General features: G+C 45.8%; 1 protein-coding gene across 3 annotated transcripts in view; it reads left to right on the top strand.

The window, feature by feature from the left end:
* TSPAN5 (tetraspanin 5) overlaps positions 1 to 11,880 on the top strand; it is a 171,602-nt gene extending 159,722 nt beyond the window's left edge. For all 3 annotated transcript variants that reach the window (XM_032332964.1, XM_032332963.1, XM_032332965.1), the window contains 5 exons: positions 1,623 to 1,793; positions 4,508 to 4,633; positions 6,980 to 7,027; positions 7,124 to 7,240; positions 9,675 to 11,880. In XM_032332964.1, coding sequence (XP_032188855.1) covers positions 1,623 to 1,793; positions 4,508 to 4,633; positions 6,980 to 7,027; positions 7,124 to 7,240; positions 9,675 to 9,740 — 528 coding nt within the window. In that variant the 3' untranslated portion in view covers positions 9,741 to 11,880. The remainder of the gene's footprint in view (positions 1 to 1,622; positions 1,794 to 4,507; positions 4,634 to 6,979; positions 7,028 to 7,123; positions 7,241 to 9,674) is intronic.
* Positions 11,881 to 17,506: the final 5,626 nt, after the last annotated feature.

Below are 17,506 nucleotides of genomic sequence, written 5' to 3'. Positions count from 1 at the left end.
ATTTATTGGTACCACTGATGACAGTGAATGGATTCTCATGAATTCATCAAGAGCAGATAACCAGGAGGAGGTCTATGGAACCTGAAGGGTTGAGCTCTAGAGCATCTAGAATTAAGAGCCCAAACCTTGGAGGCCTACACTTTGCCAGGCACTTACTTCTTTCTTCCACCCTCCCCTCCTGCCCACCCTCCCAGAATGGCACTCTGCATCCTGGCTCCACACTGTCCGATGTGTGGACCTCTGATGTGAAATGCAACCCCCCCTTCCCATCCCCACCCCCACAGCCCCTAAGACTGGGGGTCTATGGAGGCAGGATTAGGTCTTACCCATCCTTGCTTCTGCAAAGCCCACCAAATCCAGGACCTGATCTATTACGGGTCCTTCAGATGTTTGCTGGAGGAATTAACATCTTCTGTCTTTTTCTTATCTTAGTATCTCTGCAACTTCCTTTGCATCACTTCTCCAGCACAATTTTTTCTCTCAGTTGGTTGCTGGATGTCTGCTTGCTGAGCAGAGAAACAGCAGACAGCTTTAGCCCCCTCACCTCTCTGCCCCCTCAGCCACTCGTGTCCTGGAGGCTCTGTAGGGTCTGCTGAGCAGCTCTGGCCCCAGTGTCCCTCTTTCTGTCCTTGTCACCAGAAGCTTGCCTGGTCCTTCACAGCCTCATTTCTCATAATCTGTTTCAGCAAAAAAGTTGGGAAAGAGTAAGAGTGTGGGGGTGATAGGAAGTGGAAAGAACCGTGGGCATGAACAGGACGTTGGTATGACTGAGGTCGGGCTCTTCAGAGTCTTGGAGATGAAGGGGAAATCTCTCCAGGTGCATGGGCAGTCACAGCCACAGCCTTACCTGTGGCCCCAGCCTTCCTGAGTAAATTCTTATTGGCCACATCAGCCAGAAGTCTGCCTTTGGCTGCGGGTTGATGTTACTTAAAATCTTCTGAGACTGGTATTTACAAAGAAGGGTGAGCACAGATAGTGTTCCCTAGAAAACTTTCAATCCAGTTTTCTTAATGGGAAATGATTTTCATGTCCTAGTCACCACCTCCAGGCCCCCCTCCCCAACTTCCTCTTTGACCTCGTCATCAAAGATGGACATATCTGCTATTTTACCCCATAAAGTAGGTGCAAAGAGGATTTAAAGCAGTGTCTAAATTTGTCTAAATCCAAAAGAAAGGAATGTATTGCGTACAGCATGACGGCCATAGTGACAGATGACAGTTGATCTTCAGATACTGGGATAGTTTATCTTTCATGGTGACGAGGCTTACTGGAGGTGAGGGCAGGTCATTGTTCAGGAGTGGGGCGGTTGTGAAGCCGGAGAAGCTCATTAGGTCGCAATGTGGGTCTAATGAGAGATGCCTCTTATCCATGTTTGCTTATTGGCTTTGTTGTTTAATTACCAAATGGACCAACAGAACCTCTAAAACGTGATTATGAACAATTCTTAAAAATCCTTTCTTGGAGTGTAATAGGCTATTTGCCAATCTTAAGAAACTGAAGAGTATCTGCTTTAGACACGTGTAACAACCCAGTGTAATTACACACCTTTTTGGAAGGGGCCATTTAATGACATATGACTAAAATAGCCCTTTAAACTGTTCTCTGTGTGTCTTTTGTCTTAGTTTTCTGTGTTCCTGGGAATTATTTTCTTCCTGGAGCTCACTGCTGGGGTTCTGGCGTTTGTTTTCAAAGACTGGATCAAAGACCAGCTGTATTTCTTTATAAACAACAACATCAGAGCGTACAGAGATGACATTGATTTGCAGAACCTCATAGACTTCACGCAGGAATATGTAAGTTTAAATTTGGTCTGTTTTTAAGTTGAAAGCCTTGTCGGGGCATGAACGTTGCTCCTGGCTTCTGGCCAGGCCGGCTGGAACCTACCTCTGATTTTGCCACATGGGTTTTTTTTATTGTTGTTGCTTTACTTGTATATTCATTATTTTCTAACCGCCTTTCTGACTTCCGTGATTATACCCTAGTGAAAATGTCCTGTTTTTGTTTAATCTCCATTTCTACCAAGTAGGAGCGACAAAGAGAGCCTCTTGAACGAGATTACAAGCACACGTGCTGTTTGCACGCCCGCTGTGGAGTACTGTTTTGCTCTCGGCGTAACATGTTCTGTGGTGTCTCAGGGGCTCTTTCTTGCTCCTAGCCCCCTTTTTGGCCGTCCTCTACACTTCGTGGCTCCTAATAATACACTCAGCAATAGAATATTTGTCCCCAGAGCTCCTAAAACATGCCTCTCCAAACCTTAGAGCACACCCAGTTCTGCACAACCAAAAGTTGAGCAACTTCTAAGCCCCCGTGACCTCTAGCAAGTGAAGAATCTGCCCCCCCCCCCACCCCCGCCTTCCGAACGTTACTAGGTGACTTCCCCTGGCATGCAAATGACGTCGCAGATGCCTCCTTTGACTCAGAATGGAAAACAGTATAAACAGGAGGTCAGAAATACAGATCTAGTGCCAAACTCTAATTAGCTAAGTGACCTCGGGCTAACGGAACCTTGACCTACTTCCCTGGTTGTACAGTAGAAATAGTAACAGCTACTGTTTAACTCAGGCGAGTATTAGGACACTCTGATAAGACATGTGTGGTTTTCTAAGAGGCTGAAGGTGTTAACTGTCCACGGGTGTTGAGGTCTTTATTTGTGTGCCCTGAGAAATTGGACAGGGGTGTCTGTGACCTTAATGTTTGTGGCAGGACTTGGGGGGCAAATAGAAGCCCAGGGGACGAGTGGCTGTCTTTCTGTTGGACAGCTTTGCAGGGGGAGCTGGGCAGGGGTTCCCTTTGATAAAGAGAGGAGATGGTTGCATCTTGCATTGGCACTTGCCCTGTGGGAGCTGTGCTCCTTCGTTAGGTACTCAGCAGTGACTGGGGCTGTGTTGCTGACCTGGAGTGAGCTGCAGCTCGGGTGTGAAGTTAAGCCCTGGTTCATGTCCTTGGCGGACCTCCCTGACTTGTTACGTCATAATAGATGCAGGCGCACACCTTGCCAAGTATTGTTGCTGACTAGTTTGCATGAAAAATCTGATGAAGCTTTGCAGGTGGACCTGGAGATGTGCAAGCCCAGCCCTCGGAGGGCCAGATGAGCTGGAAGAACATGCGTATACACATTCTCTTGCCCTGCTGTCTGCTTTATATGGAAATACTGTTATTTCATGTGATTTTATTTTTCTATCGTGGAGTGTAATGTGTTGAAGTAGCTCTTGGGCCTGAAAGCGAGAAAATGGTCAAGGCTTGATGTTTACTTAACTCAGAGAGGGTAGAGCTAATCCAGAAGGGGAGTGACACAGGGCCCTCTGGAGCAACCAGTCCCTGTACCAAGCCCTTTTGAGACTCACTGACTTCAGCAACTCATTTTATACATATTTTAATTAGAGGATGGAATACTATTTTTTATTTTTTATTTTTTTTAAAGATTTTATTTATTTATTTGACAGAGAGAGAGAGAGAGAGACAGATCACAGATAGGCAGAGAGGCAGGCAGAGGGAAGGGGGGAAAGCAGGCTCCTCTCCAAGCAGAGAGCCCAATGGTGGCGCTTGATCCAAGACCCTGAGATCATGACCTGGGCTGAAGGTAGAGGCTTAACCCAGTGAGCCACCCAGGTGCCCCTGGAATACTGTTTTTTAAAGATTTTATTTATTTATTTGACAGAGATCACAAGTAGGCAGAGAGGCAGGCAGAGAGAGAGGAGGAAGCAGTTTCCCTGCTAAGCAGAGGGCCCAGTGTGGGACTGGATCCCAGGACCCTGGGATCATGACTTGAGCCAAAGGCAGAGGCTTTAACCCACTGAGCCACCCAGGCATCCTGGATGATGGAATTTTTTAAGTTAAAATGTAAATTCATGTTCTTTAAAAAAAGTTCAGAATAGTAACAGGTATATAATGAAAAGTAAGCCTTGAAAGCTTGGGGCAGTAATGAGTATGTTCTCTGTTTCGATTGTGGTGATGGTTTTACAGTGATACATATGTCAGATCTTACAAGATTGTGCCCTTTAAATATGTGCGGTTTATTGTATGTCAATTATACCTCAATAAAAAGGATTTTTACAAAACCATTAAGGTTGCAGAGACCACGTTTTTAAAAGGTCAGCCTCTAACTCTCCCCCCGCCAGGTCCACTTGCCTCCTTCAGACACTGCCATAGTTCAGTGTGTTGTTTATCCTAGAATGTTCCTCCATGCACCCTCGCTAGGCAGATCTTGTTCGGACCGAATCTGCTCTGCAACTCTGGCCTTGTCTACCCTTCCAACACCTAACCCTGTGGGTCTCACCAGCCATTTAAATCACATGCTAGCTAGCACATCCTTACAGATCTTGAGACTGAGTCATTTTGGAAGCTTTTATAGGGCCCCTTTTGGTTTAATTTGGTTGAAAAGTAAATTCTAGGCAGAAGAGAAGGTTAGCGCTGGCGGAAGCTGGGTGGTGGTCGTCTGGCGGTCTTGAGCATGGGCACCTGGTCGTCTCCAAGTCGAGATGTTCTAATTCTCTCCTGTTTGCTCTAGTGGCAGTGCTGTGGGGCTTTTGGAGCTGATGATTGGAACCTAAATATTTACTTCAATTGCACAGATTCCAACGCAAGTCGAGAACGATGCGGCGTGCCATTCTCCTGCTGCACTAAAGACCCCGCGGTGAGTGAAGGCCCGCGGACTGCCGGCCAGCTCTGCGCATCCCACCAAGAAATGGGGCGGGGGAGGGGCAGCAGGGATGAGCAGAGTGACTGATTTCTAGCAACCTGTTCTTACCTGTTCATTCCTCATTGTAGCCCCTAAAGGGGGCGTAGCGCTCGCATCTTCCCGATAGGAGTAATTGTATCTGACATTATTAATTCAGCAGCATGCGCAGGTTCTTTTTTGTTTGTTTGTTTGTTTTTTAAAGATTTTATTTATTTATTTGACACAGAGAGAGAGAGAGAGAGAGAGATCACAAGTAGGCAGAGAAGCAGACAGGGCGGGGGAAAAACAGGCTTCCTCCTGAGCAAAGAGCCCAATGCGGGGCTCAATCCCAGGACCCTGAGACCATGACCTGAGCTGAAAGCAGAGGCTTTAACCCACTGAGCCACCAGGCGCCCCCACACACGGGTTCTTATTCTCAGCCTTCTTGGGAGTTGGCTCAATAAAAATTAGAGTGTTCCTACTGGCCGTGTCATCATCATCATCTTCCCTCTTTGGGTGAAACAAAGGCCCTTGGAGCTTAAGCAGCTTTCCCAAGCTCACACTGCTAGCAAGTGATGGAGCTGAGCTTTAGGCCCAGGAAGCCTGCCTAGAGTGCCTCTCATTCCTTCCTGAGGAGAGGGACCCGCTTAGGTGCGAGCTCTCTGCATTGGCTGGGGGGCAGTGACCCTCTGCTTCCTGACTTGGGTCTGGGGGGCAGTGTCAGAAATCGGGGAAAAGTCTGAGGTGAGATAGGACTAGTCTTCTAGGGAGGAAGACCACAGCTGCCTGGGCTCTCATTTTTAATGATGAGACCTACAGTTAGTGTTTTACTTAAGAAAAGAAAAAATGTTGAACCTGTTCTTAACCTTTTCACCGTGGGTTTGGCTGGGTGTTGGGTCAGACTGGCATGTGAGATGACTTAAAATGCCAAGTGCCTTGTTGGAAGTTCAGTGCTCAGGAGTGAGCACTGAAACAAGGGGGAGAATTTGCTTCTGCACGTGTCTGTTCCACATTCTTCGGTCTCCCGGGCCGTCGGTAGTCTCCCCCAGACCGCCCTTCTTGAAATCAAGCAGAGCCCTGTGGGTGCTAGTGGATCAGTGGCCATTTCCCCACGCGAGGTGGAGCGTGTGGGGCTCCTCAAAAGGCGACATGGTCTTGGTGTGGAACAGCGGTTCTCGGAAAGCTTCAGAGCAGTCTCTGGGCTGTTGGTCTGAAAGAGACTGAGAATCCAAAAGGACTGTGCTTGCTCCCCTGCTCTGAGACCTTACCGGGAAGCCCACCTCTCCCACTGGCTCATGTCTTGATTCCCTGTGAGGAGGGCTGGCAGACAGGAGAGTGCCCAGGACAGAGCCCTGGGTGTCCACTCAGGTGGCCTTGTGCCAACCAGCAGGTACAAACTGTTGTGTCTCCGGCTCCTGCCCTGGGTTAACATTCCATCAGAAGAATTATGAAGAGTGTCAGAAGGCATTAGGCCTCCCCTTTCAACTACAGATACTCTGGGTAGAGATTTCTCATTCCACAAATGCCTAGCTAATAAAATCCACCCATACCCCGCAGAGGGGAGAAATAAACAAACCTAAAACAGGAGAACCCATGTTTCCGATTGGACCTGTGAAAAGTCAGGTATCTGTCAGTGTGATACGTTGTTGGGACATTGTTTTGTTTTTTAATTATTAAAGTAACGCATTCTCATTGAAAAACCATTTAAATGATGCAGAAGTTTATAGATTAAAATGTAGAAGTTTCCCCCAGAAGAACATAAATGAAGGTAGTCATTGTGTTCTTTTCCCATGGTTTTAACTAGGTCTCCGTTTTCTAACCCTTGTAAGCTTCCTAAGGTTGTCAGTAACGCACTTGCTACCCTTATATTTCCTGAGCCTCAGTTTTATTCTTCTGGAATAGAGGGCATATTTTAACACCTACTTTTTTTTTTTTTTTTTTGGTAAAGATTTTATTTATTTACTTGACAGGGAGAGCAAGAGAGGGAACACAAGCAGGGGGAGTGGGAGAGGGAGAAGCAGGGTTTGCCAAGCAAGCAGGGAGCCTGATGCAGGACTCGATCCCAGGACCCTGGGATCATGACCCAAGCCGAGGCAGTTGTTTAGCAACTGAGCCACCCAGGCACCCCTCCTACTTCTGAGGATTGTTCTAATAATTACTTGGGATAATGTATCAAAATGTTTATTTAACCTGGTGCCTAGGACATCTGCATGCCCAAGTATGCATTCAATGAACTACACTTAACAGGGATCTTCTGCTAAGTCGTAGGGGGGTTTGCATCTGTTGAGTGAATTTCACCTTTCTGTTTTCTTTCTCTACCAGGAAGATGTCATCAACACTCAGTGTGGCTATGATGCCAGGCAAAAACCAGTAAGTGGAATCTCATCTTGTCACTTAGCACAGAGGGTGTTGGAGGAGCTTTTGAACTTGCATGGTGACGCTGTGCTCTCCTCTTCCCTTGTGAAGGAAGTTGACCAGCAGATTGTAATCTACACGAAAGGCTGTGTGCCCCAGTTTGAGAAGTGGTTGCAGGACAATTTAACCATCGTGGCTGGTATTTTCATAGGGATTGCATTGCTACAGGTAAGACAAATCTCCGTGGTGGATGTCACAGGGAAATGACGCCCTGGGAGAGCCCTCACCGTGACTGGAGCTCTGCTGAATCACCTTCGTGTCACAGTTTTTAAGACACATCGGAGGGCTGGGGAACAGACCTGAACTATCTGGTTTGTATTTTATTTAAAGCTCTGATTTTAGATGATACCATCCTGAAATACCTTAGGAAATCTTTTTTTCCTTTTCAAGATGAATTGATTGGGTCGGCAGTTGCCTACTGGCATTCTAGTGTTTCCATGGGCAAAGTAGCCACTGCCTTGTGACAGGTCAGGCAGGCAGGGATGGTTGGAAGTAGATCCCAGTGGCAAGATTAAGACTTTTTTAAGAGTTTTACAGACATCCTTTGTCCCTTTCTCTCTCTGGACCATCTTGTCAAAGTGTTAGTGAGGGAAAGAAGCATGCACTTTTCCTCCTAAGGAGCCCCAAGAGCGGGGGTTTTTAATCTTGTGGAGATAGAATATTTTTCTTAAAGGGTCACAAATGGGGCACAGTGGTTAGAAGAAATTAAAGAAGACCTAAATGAATGGAAAGCCATTCCGTATTCATGTTGGAAGACTTAATATTGTTAAGGTGGCAGTACTCCTCAAATTGATCTACAGGTTCAGTGCAATTCCTATCAAAATTACAGCTGCCTTTTTTGCAGAAGTGGACAAGGTCCATCCTAAAATTCAGGTGGAAGTGCAACAGACCCAGAGTAGCAAAACAAACTTGAAAAAGAGCAAAGTTGGAGAACTCACTTTCTAATCACAGGCTTACTACAAAGCTACAGTGATCAAGGTGGTACATAAGGTTGAACATACAGATCAGTGGAATAGAATTGAAAGTCAGAAATAAGCTCTGCCCCTATGGTCAGTTGATTTTTGACAAGGGAACTAAGACCAGTCAAGGGAGAAAGAATAGTCTTTTCAACAAACAGTGTTGGACCAACTGGATGTCTGTAGGCTAAAGAATGAATTTGGACCCCTGCCTCACACCATATATGAAAACTAACTCCAAATAGATCAAAGACCTAAACTTAAGAGCTAAAGCTATTAAAAAAAAAAAAAAAAAACTCTTAGAAGATAGTGTAAGTGTAAATCTTTGTGACCTTAGATTAGGCAGCATTATCTTACATAGGATACCAAAAGCACAAGCAACCGAAGTGAGTAGGTAAGTTGGACTTCATCAAAATTTAAACTTACGTGCTAAAAGGATACTACTAAGAGAAAAGACAGTCCACAAAATGAGAGAAAATATTTGCAAATCATTATGTCTCATTGGGTTCTAGTGTCTAGAATATATAAAAAACAACTAAAGAATAAAAAGACAAGCCCAATTTAAAATGACCAAAGGAACTTTTTTAAAGATTTTTTTTTTTTTTTTTATTAGAGAGAGAGAGAGCATGAGAAGGGAGAAGGTCAGAGGGAGAAGCAGACTCCCTGTGGAACTGGGAGCCCCATGCGGGACTCGATTTCTGGACTCCAGGATCATGACCTAAGCCAAAAGGAGTCACTTAACCAACTGAGCCACCCAGGGGCTCCGACCAAAGGATTCAAACCAGATATATCACCAGAGAAAGTACAAATAGCCAATAAACACATGACAAGATGCTAATAATTAGATGTTAGAGAATTTCACATTGAAACCACAGTGACATAGTAGTTCACACATACTGGGATGGATGTAATTAAAAAGGAAGATAACAGATGTTGGCAAGAATGTGGAGATATGGAAACCCGTGTACATTACTAAAGGGAATGAGAATTGTGGTCACTGTGGAAAAGAATTTGGCACTTCCTCAGACTTAAGTGGAGTTCACATAAGACCCAGCAGTTCCACTCCCAAAAGAATTGCAAACCTGCTTACCAGAAAGCTGGACAGGGACATTCACATGAGCACCATTCATAACAGCCAAAAAGTAGAAATAGTATAAATGTCCATCAGCTGATGAAGGATATACAAAATGTGGTTTATCCATCTTGTGAATATTACTCAAGCCATCAGAAGGATTGAACTACTGGTACATGCTACTGTATGACTAAACCTTGAAAACATTCCACTGTGTGAACCCAAAAGACTACATACTCTCTGATTCTATTTATATGAAATGTCCAAAGTAGGCAAATCCAGGGACTGAAAGTAGATGCGTGTTTTCCAAGGATGGGGGGGTGGGGGTGCCTGCTACTGGGTAGAGTGTCTCTTCAGTGTCACGAAATGTGGAATTAGACGGCAGTGACAGCTGCACCCCATTGCAAGCATACTAGACGTCACTGAAGTAAAGACTCTAAAAGGATATATTTTATAGTATATGAATTATTTGTCAATTTAAAAAAGCAAAGATAAGGAAAAGGAGAGTCATTGGCCAGGGAGAAGCCTGCTGAAGTGGAGTTTCACTGTTTGACTCTTTTCCTTCCTTTGTCAGATTTTTGGGATCTGCCTGGCTCAGAATTTGGTTAGCGATATCGAAGCTGTCAGGGCCAGCTGGTAGAGCCCTGCCTCACTGCTGTATGACACTGGACGGACCCAGCCTTCCTGACCCTCCAGCGTGCCCAGCCACATCCACGTTGCAATCCCGCGGGATGGAACTGCCGAGAACTTGGTTTGGGGCGGGTACAACTGGGAAATGCTGCTCACTGACCGAATTAAAAAGATAACCAGTATGAAAGTCGTTGCGCCGTGCATCTCTGCTGTATCCATGAATTTATGGATGGTTGGATGCTTACCAAAAAAGAAAAAAAGGGAGGGTGAGGGACCCAGCTGTACTTGAATTTGTGGAACACACAGTCTTGTTCTCTCCTTCAGTGGTTGGAGGGCTGGGACAGGCGGTTTTTGCTCTTTGTCAGACCTTGAAGGAACTTTCTGGTTATGGCCTAAAGAAGTGCATCTTTTCTAAAACTCAACCCCTAACCTGGGAGGGCAGTGGGGTTTTTTGTTTTGTTTTTTGTTTTTGTTTTTGCATCCCTTCACCGTACATTTCAGGGACCTGTTAAAACTATCATCCCAAGAAGAAAACAGCTTGTCTTTGGTTCAGATGTTGTGATCACATTGAACAAGTCATGTGGGTGGGCACGCCTGGTCCCTCCCGGTCCCTCCCGGAGTGTCTCTTTCAAGGGGACTTGTGTGTTTCATGTGTATGGAGTAAGGGCTTTGGAACACTTAATGATGCTGAATTTTAACAGGACAGATTGTTGTTCTCAGTAGGCCTGAGCTGTATTTTCTATGAACTTCAAGGAGAAAATGAGGTTAATGGAGAGGCATTAACTAATACCCCTCAGTCCAGCCCACCAAATTAGTTGTTGAATTCTTTGGAAACTGGAATATTATACATTTTGTTCTGCTTTTTTGTGTGTGTTTTTGTTTTTGTCTCCCAAAAGTGAGAGAGCTAGGATACAGTTTCTCTTAAAGCATTTTCTTACTCAGCTTGAATATTAATTTTTTTGGTGTACTCTCCCTGCATGATCTGTGAATCTGACTCTACCAGCTCCTCTTCCTGCCGTCTTTCCTACAAACATTTATAAATGTTATTTGGTCAGCATTTATTTCATAAGTTCACCACCCTGAGCAGTGTGGCGTGTCCTCTGTGGCCAGGGAGGGTCCCGCCAGCTGGGCTGTTGCAAGTGCTTCTGTGGACTCCACGATCCCTTTACCCTATCAGTCTTTGCGGCCCTGTCTGCAGCCGCCCCCCCCCCCCCCCGCCTTTGGATGGAATTGAACCTAATTCTGAAACAGTATTGACACAATCAGAAATATCCCAATATTTTTTTCTTTTTATTCTGGTTTCAGTTTGCTTTTATTAAAAGAAACAGTGCATGGCCAGAGCTGCTTCTCTTCTCATAGTGCAGACTAACTGTCAGGATGGTAACAAAGCACAAATACTTAGGAAGGCAGTGCATTGATGGGGCAAGTGTTCTGTGACCCAAGGTGGGAAGCCACTTCCAGGTGCTGCCACTCACCTGTCCCCACCGGCCTGGGGAGGGATGAATTTTGCCCTCCGATTTGAACCCAGCTGGTTTCTGCCAGAGGTCCCTCTCCCGGGGAGCAGATCATAGCCTGTGGAATGCTGGGAAAACCACAGGTGTCTTTTGCAGTGATGACCCACTTGCCAACACAAAACTGGGCGTCCAGCGAGTAGGCTTTATGGAAACTTAGCAAGGTTTTCTCTTTTAGCCCCATGTTGCATCACGGTGGCTGATGAACATGTTAAATCTCCTCAGAGGAAGGACAAAGATTCTTTGAAAATTGTGTCCGGAGTGTGGGTGTGTGTACGACTGCATGTGTGTTTTTGTGTCTCTGTACAGTTAGAGATGTTCATTCCATATCCCGGCTGGAAGATGATTCTGTGTCATCTCGGCCTCCACGCAGTTGTCATTCTGTAGTGTCATTGCAACCTGGAGAAGACTTGAGCCCCGCGGTTGGCACTCCTGTCTCTTTTTATTACCTCATTCTCCAGTGAACTCCATCTGACCAGTTGATTCAGAATCGGGCAAGATGCCCTCCCTTTGGCACATCTAGTGAAAGGCCAATCGGCAAGTCCAAGTGAGTTCTAAATTTTAATTAATCACCCTTTATTTTTTACACTTGAGAGTGGTTGTAATTAAGGCTGTCATTAATAAACTGGTTCTTCCTTACACAGAGTTATGTCTTTCTTCGTTACCTGTCTTGGAATCGCAAGTCTCTAATCCAGTGGTTCTCAGACTTTAGCGTGCGTCGGAATCAGCTGGAGGGCTTTTGAAACCAATGACTGTGTTTGCCTCATCCCCAGATTTCTGGATTTAGTAGTTCTGGGGTGGGATGCGAAACTTTGCATTGCTGAACAAGGTCCCAGGTGCTGCTTTTGCTGTGGGTCTTGGAGGCAGCTGTTGGAGAAGCATCACTCTGATCTGTTCTCTGAGGGGGGAAGTAACCTTTGGGGGTTTAAGAGGGAAAGGTTGCTTTGTGCTGCTGGGTCCAGATGGAGAGCTGGGGACGTAGGACATCTCTCCCTGAGGTCACCGCCTGCTGGTCACAGTCACCTGGAGGCCATGTAAGACACAGGAGATCAGCCCTTGCCCATCAGGGTTTTGGAGTTGGGGAGCCAGAGCCTATGATTTTAAGGAGCTCCCATTAAAAATTGAATACACGGTGAGATTCAGGACCCATTATTTGGTAACATTCACAAGTCTTTTCTAAGAAAATAATTTCTAGTAGTCCCTGAGAACAGTCTTAAAAACGCATTTGAGAAGAGCCAACAAAAATGTCCTTTTTTTGTGAATTATCACAGTAGAAAGTCTTTAAAACTATTCAAGACTTTTTTTCAAAGATCAAATGAAAACAAAATTTTAAGGCTCATACAGAATTCTCAGACCCAAGTATGTCCCAAGACTTGTTTGAGAAACGTTTTACTTCGTTTCCCTGGGTATTTGAGACCAAAATGTAATCCTGACTTTAAAGAAATTTGTCAGTGCCGAAGGGAGATAAACAATACCCCGTTGAGTTTTCCTAGCTGTGCTGTAGAGCTCGATTATCTACCTCTGTGAGGTAATTGGCCCTCCTTGCTCACAGCAAACAAAGCCAACAAAGAAAAACTACAGTTCTTAAGTAAAAGGATGCTTTGTTGACAAAACTCCAAACTTACAGGAAGTTTCCTCCCTGTTTAGAAGGTAGTCTTGGGAGGATGGTTATTAAGTTTCTCTTTATCTCTTTTGTTTGGCTGCTACAAACATCACTGCTTCCACGATTTAAAAATACCTAATAAACTTTTAAAAAATGAACACAGGAATTAAAGTAGAATTTTGCATCATGAAGCGCTTAAAAGAGAAGTCTCTTACCGTTTTGTTCCTCCTTTCTTCTCCCAAGGAACAAACCATTTTGTTTCCCGGCAGCCTCCTTCCTGCTACAGGTCCTGGTCATCCTTCTCTCGAGGGGATTCTGAAGAGTGTCTCTTGGACTTTCCTGACTGTGCAGAGTGTTTTCTCATTCATGCCCTGTGTGTGGGTGGGCAGGAGGGGAGCCGCTCTGGCCTTCTGTGGAGTCCGTCTCTGTCGGGTTCTGACTTGCTTGGACAGGAGCCCTGGGAAGCCGGTGGGCTGAACAATGAGGAGCCGGAGCCCAGTGACCTGGCTGGCCCACCGCGGCTCTCTTGTCATTTATTCAGGGAAGCCCTCTTTCCCTAGGGAAATCTTGTTTAGACCTCCAAGGAAGAACCGGAAACCTCTCCATGAACACTGGCCGCTGGGGGTTCCTGGCCAATTCTCTCCGGGGAGGTCATGGGGCGGCTTCCAGGTGCTGCCCTCTCTGCAGTGAGAAGCCTAGTCTTTGAGAAGGAAAATGCACAGTTGGCCTGGTAATGCACTATTTCTGACTTTCTGGTGACATGCTAAAATCTCTGAATGACGATACGTAAGGCACATGTATCTGGATAGGGGTAGGGGGCAGACAAGAGAGGCCAAACTCTGCACAAGGACCAAAGCCATCTTTAGTCTTACCTTTGCCTTCTCTCGTTTTTTGGAGGAGTTTGTGACAAAGGTGGAGTTCATAAAGTGAGAGAAGTCCTCATTTTTAGGACTTGTTTAATTTGGGGAATTAAATACAGCTTCCTTTGGCATGTTCACGCGGCCAGAGAAAAACCTAAAGGAAGAGCAGGTTAGTGTATGGATTTCACACTGTGTAAATATACTCCGAAAAGAGGGCAGCATGCAAGCAAGATAGTGCGTTCCATGTTGTTGTTTTTCATCGAGTGTGTAATTGCGTTGTAGGCGGGAGAAGGCCACCGGTTCAGTCTGGAGCTCATCTTCATGAATTAACTTTTGCAGAGCCGATGGTTTGACAGGAACGTTTTAGTGGCCTGCCCCCTAGTGGTGACCATGTGAAATGACTGACTGAAGTTGGAATAGTTACTGCAGGAATGAAATCACTCTTCAGAGGTACTTGCACTTTGGAGAAACTTGAGGGTTTCGTAACATGGCTGTGTTTTGTGTGCTTTGGGTTGGTAAGTCTTTCTATCCCTTTACACGCTCCTGGAAGTGACATAGCTTGTTTTGGAAAGGGAGAGAGCAGGGTGCTTAGCTCCCTTCCCCATCTATGTCCTGACCTTGCTGCTGGGACTTCACAGGCCCCTGGGGCAGGGTGCATGGAGGTCAGAGCTGGGCCCTGCCTTCCTGCAGAGACTCAGATGCAGCTTATGGAAGAGGCAGGGGCTGGCTACAGCTGCTCCTCTGCAGGGCAGGCAATTCTCCTGAATCCGTGCCAAGGACATCTCTTGTATTTTCCACTAAGAGCGCCCACATGGATCGCCTGGGGTCTGCTTTGATCTGCAAATCTGCAGCTTCGATTTTAAAGAGGATTGGTAGGGTGTTGGGGTGGTCTGGATCACCAGTTGTACCTTGTGTTTGAGGCGTTTGTTATGGGTTGAACTGTCTTCCAAAAATTCATGTATTGAAGTCATTACCCAATACAGCAGAATGTGACCTTCTCTGGAAACAGAGTTGTGACAGATGTCATTAGTTAAGATGAGGGTCCTACTACAGTGGGATGGGTCTTCTGAAAAGAGGAAATTTGGACACGGATACACACAGAGGAAGAAGGCCCTGTGAACTTGGAATGCCAAAGACTGCCTGGAAGTCTGCAGAAGCTAGGAGGGAGGCAAGGAATGGATTCTCCCTCGGAGCCTCCAGAAGGAACCAGTGTTGCCAACACCTTTGGACTTTTGACACTCCGGAACTGTGAGACGCTTTCTGTGGCTTACACTGACTTTGTGCTACTTTGTTACTGTAGCCCTAGACACAAATACAGAGTTTGACTTTCGTGCTCCTTTTCAGGATAGACGGGGTAGGACTGCTCTGAGGTCCGTGTGCTGCTTTTTCAGCAGGAGGACGGTCAGTGTATATGGGCCCCGGGCAGAATGCCTCCCTGTTATTGTTTAAACGGATGCACCTGAACACAGGTGTGTTCACGGTGTGGGGTGTGCTTTATCTGCTTTAAGCTCTTAAAAAGAGTCTCAAGATGTTTTGTGGGACATGGTTAGCATGAGGAATGCTTTTTATTACATTACAATTGAAAATGGTGGTCCTGAGCTGTACTTAAATCAAAGATCTTCAATGTAACTTGGTAGGACGATTATTTTACAAATAAAACCGCTCTATTTCCATGATGTGTGCTTTCTTGAACTCTGGCTACTTCGTCCCTGGTTCATGGACAGCCTGCTCCAAGACGGTGCCTGGGGGACTGTGTCGTCTAGCCCTTGAAGTGACAGGTGGCCTTTACTCCAAGTTACTATGTTGCAGGTACTGCTATGAGCACTCTGCATACATTTTTGAGGAAATGGAAACTGGAGGAGACGCACATGGAAAATTCAGACTTTGGCCCGAATTAAACTGCTCTCTTCCAAGGTGGTGCTGGCCCAGATGGGAAGATCAAGCGCAGGGCAGCAGAAGAAGGCATCAAGGAGGAAGACAGACTTGAGCAGGGCCCCCCTGGCCAGCGCAGAAGAAACCATCCAGGGCAGGAGGAGGAAGGTGAGTGCTGCTGGGGAGGTGGGGAGGCCCCAGGAGTGGGGAAAAGTGCTGATGAGCAGTGAGAAAGTCAAGCACACGGAGTCCTGGAAGTGTGGTCCGGAGCCTGGCATGTACCAGGACCTCAGAAACCCGCCAAATGAGGGGCCTTTGTAACCGAGGTGGATGGTCACCACCACCTTCTGGGAGGAAGAGGCGTCTGACAGAAGAGGAGGATTTTGGTAAACCATGTCTTCAGGTACAGAACCCCCAGCTTTGGATGAGAATGCTTAAAAAATCATTTCAAAAATGTGTCAGGATTGTCTAAGTGTTTTGTGGAAAGCAAATAAAATGATAGGCACCACATCCATGCCCTCCCATGGAATCACTGAAACTTGACAAGTGGCCTCAGAGCTGAGCAGGGCAGAGCAAATATCTTATTTCCTCCTTGTTTGGGAACCCGGCTGTTTCCTCTATCCAGTTCCACTGTCCCTGTGAGAGGTCTATGGCCCGGGAGCTGGCAGGGTGAGCACCAACGTGTTTCAGGGTTGGGGGGCATTGGATTGAAGCAGGTGGAGGTTGGAGGTGACAGTCTTGTTCTTTTTTCAGGTTGAAGCCAGAGAGTAGTGGTTCTCAGCCAACAGATACACACTAGGATCACCGGGGAATGTCAGACAACATCAAACCCCAACAAAAAACCAACCCAAAATGCCACTATGCAGCCCTTCCCCACACCCCATTTTTAAGCTCCCAGGTCATTCCTACTGCGCTATCAGCATTTCTCAAACTTATATGTTAAGTGAATCACCGGGGTCACCTGAAGTCCCCTGGGACTGATTGAGCAGGGCTCTTGAGTGGGGGTGGAGTTCCTGGTTCTAGCAGGCCCCAGAGGACACTGCTGTCATCCGAATACCACATTTTGAGGGGCAAAGACAAGAAAGAGGTAGGCCCTATTTACAAGAGTGCAGAATTCATGCCTTAGCATTGACATTTCTAGAGGACATCTTTCCTAAATCTGCTAAGTTGAAATTTTCAGGTCTGGGAAGGAAAATGCAGGGTGACGGTAAATAGGCAATATGTGTACATTTGTTAAATATATCTTATGCTGATTACAGAGGAAAAATATGTTCAATGTAGGAAACACAAGAAAATGAAATACATATTTTTTATATTTCTAACATCTAGAGGTCTGTACTCATATAGACCCACAAATTAGTGTGTCTTCTCATGACTCCTTTGTTTTAAATTGTTTAATACTATTTATGCTGCTTTAGAGTCTGCTTTCTTCAAAATAGAATATTTTCATGATCAGTGACTGTTTCATAACATAAATATTTTTTTCTAAGGTTTTATTTATTTATTTGACAGAGATCACAAGTAGGCTGAGAGGCAGGCAGAGAGAGAGGGGGAAGCAGGTTCCTGTCTGAGCAGAGAACCTGATGTGGGGCTCAATCCCAGGACCCTGAGATCATGACCTGAGCTGAAGGCAGAGGCTTTTACCCACTGAGCTACTCAGGCGCCCGCATACCATAAATATTTTTATGGTCACATAGTATTCTATTGTATAGATCAGGGGTTCTCAAAATAGGCAATATGAAGGTAAATGCCCAGGCACTTTTGGGGGGTTCCCAAGACCCTCAAGAAGAGTCCATCATGTCAGCTTCATAATAATACTGAGACATTTCCTCCTCATTATCCTTCCTGAGTGCACAGTGGAGATTTTCAGAGGCGTGTGCTGTGATCATGCTCTCACTCTGCTAGCTAATGGAGTGTGTACTTGGTATTT

This window comes from Mustela erminea, chromosome 2 (assembly GCF_009829155.1).
Source record: "Mustela erminea isolate mMusErm1 chromosome 2, mMusErm1.Pri, whole genome shotgun sequence".
In the NCBI taxonomy this organism is placed as follows: Eukaryota; Metazoa; Chordata; class Mammalia; order Carnivora; family Mustelidae; genus Mustela; species Mustela erminea.
This window is presented reverse-complemented; position numbering and strand designations above follow the sequence as displayed.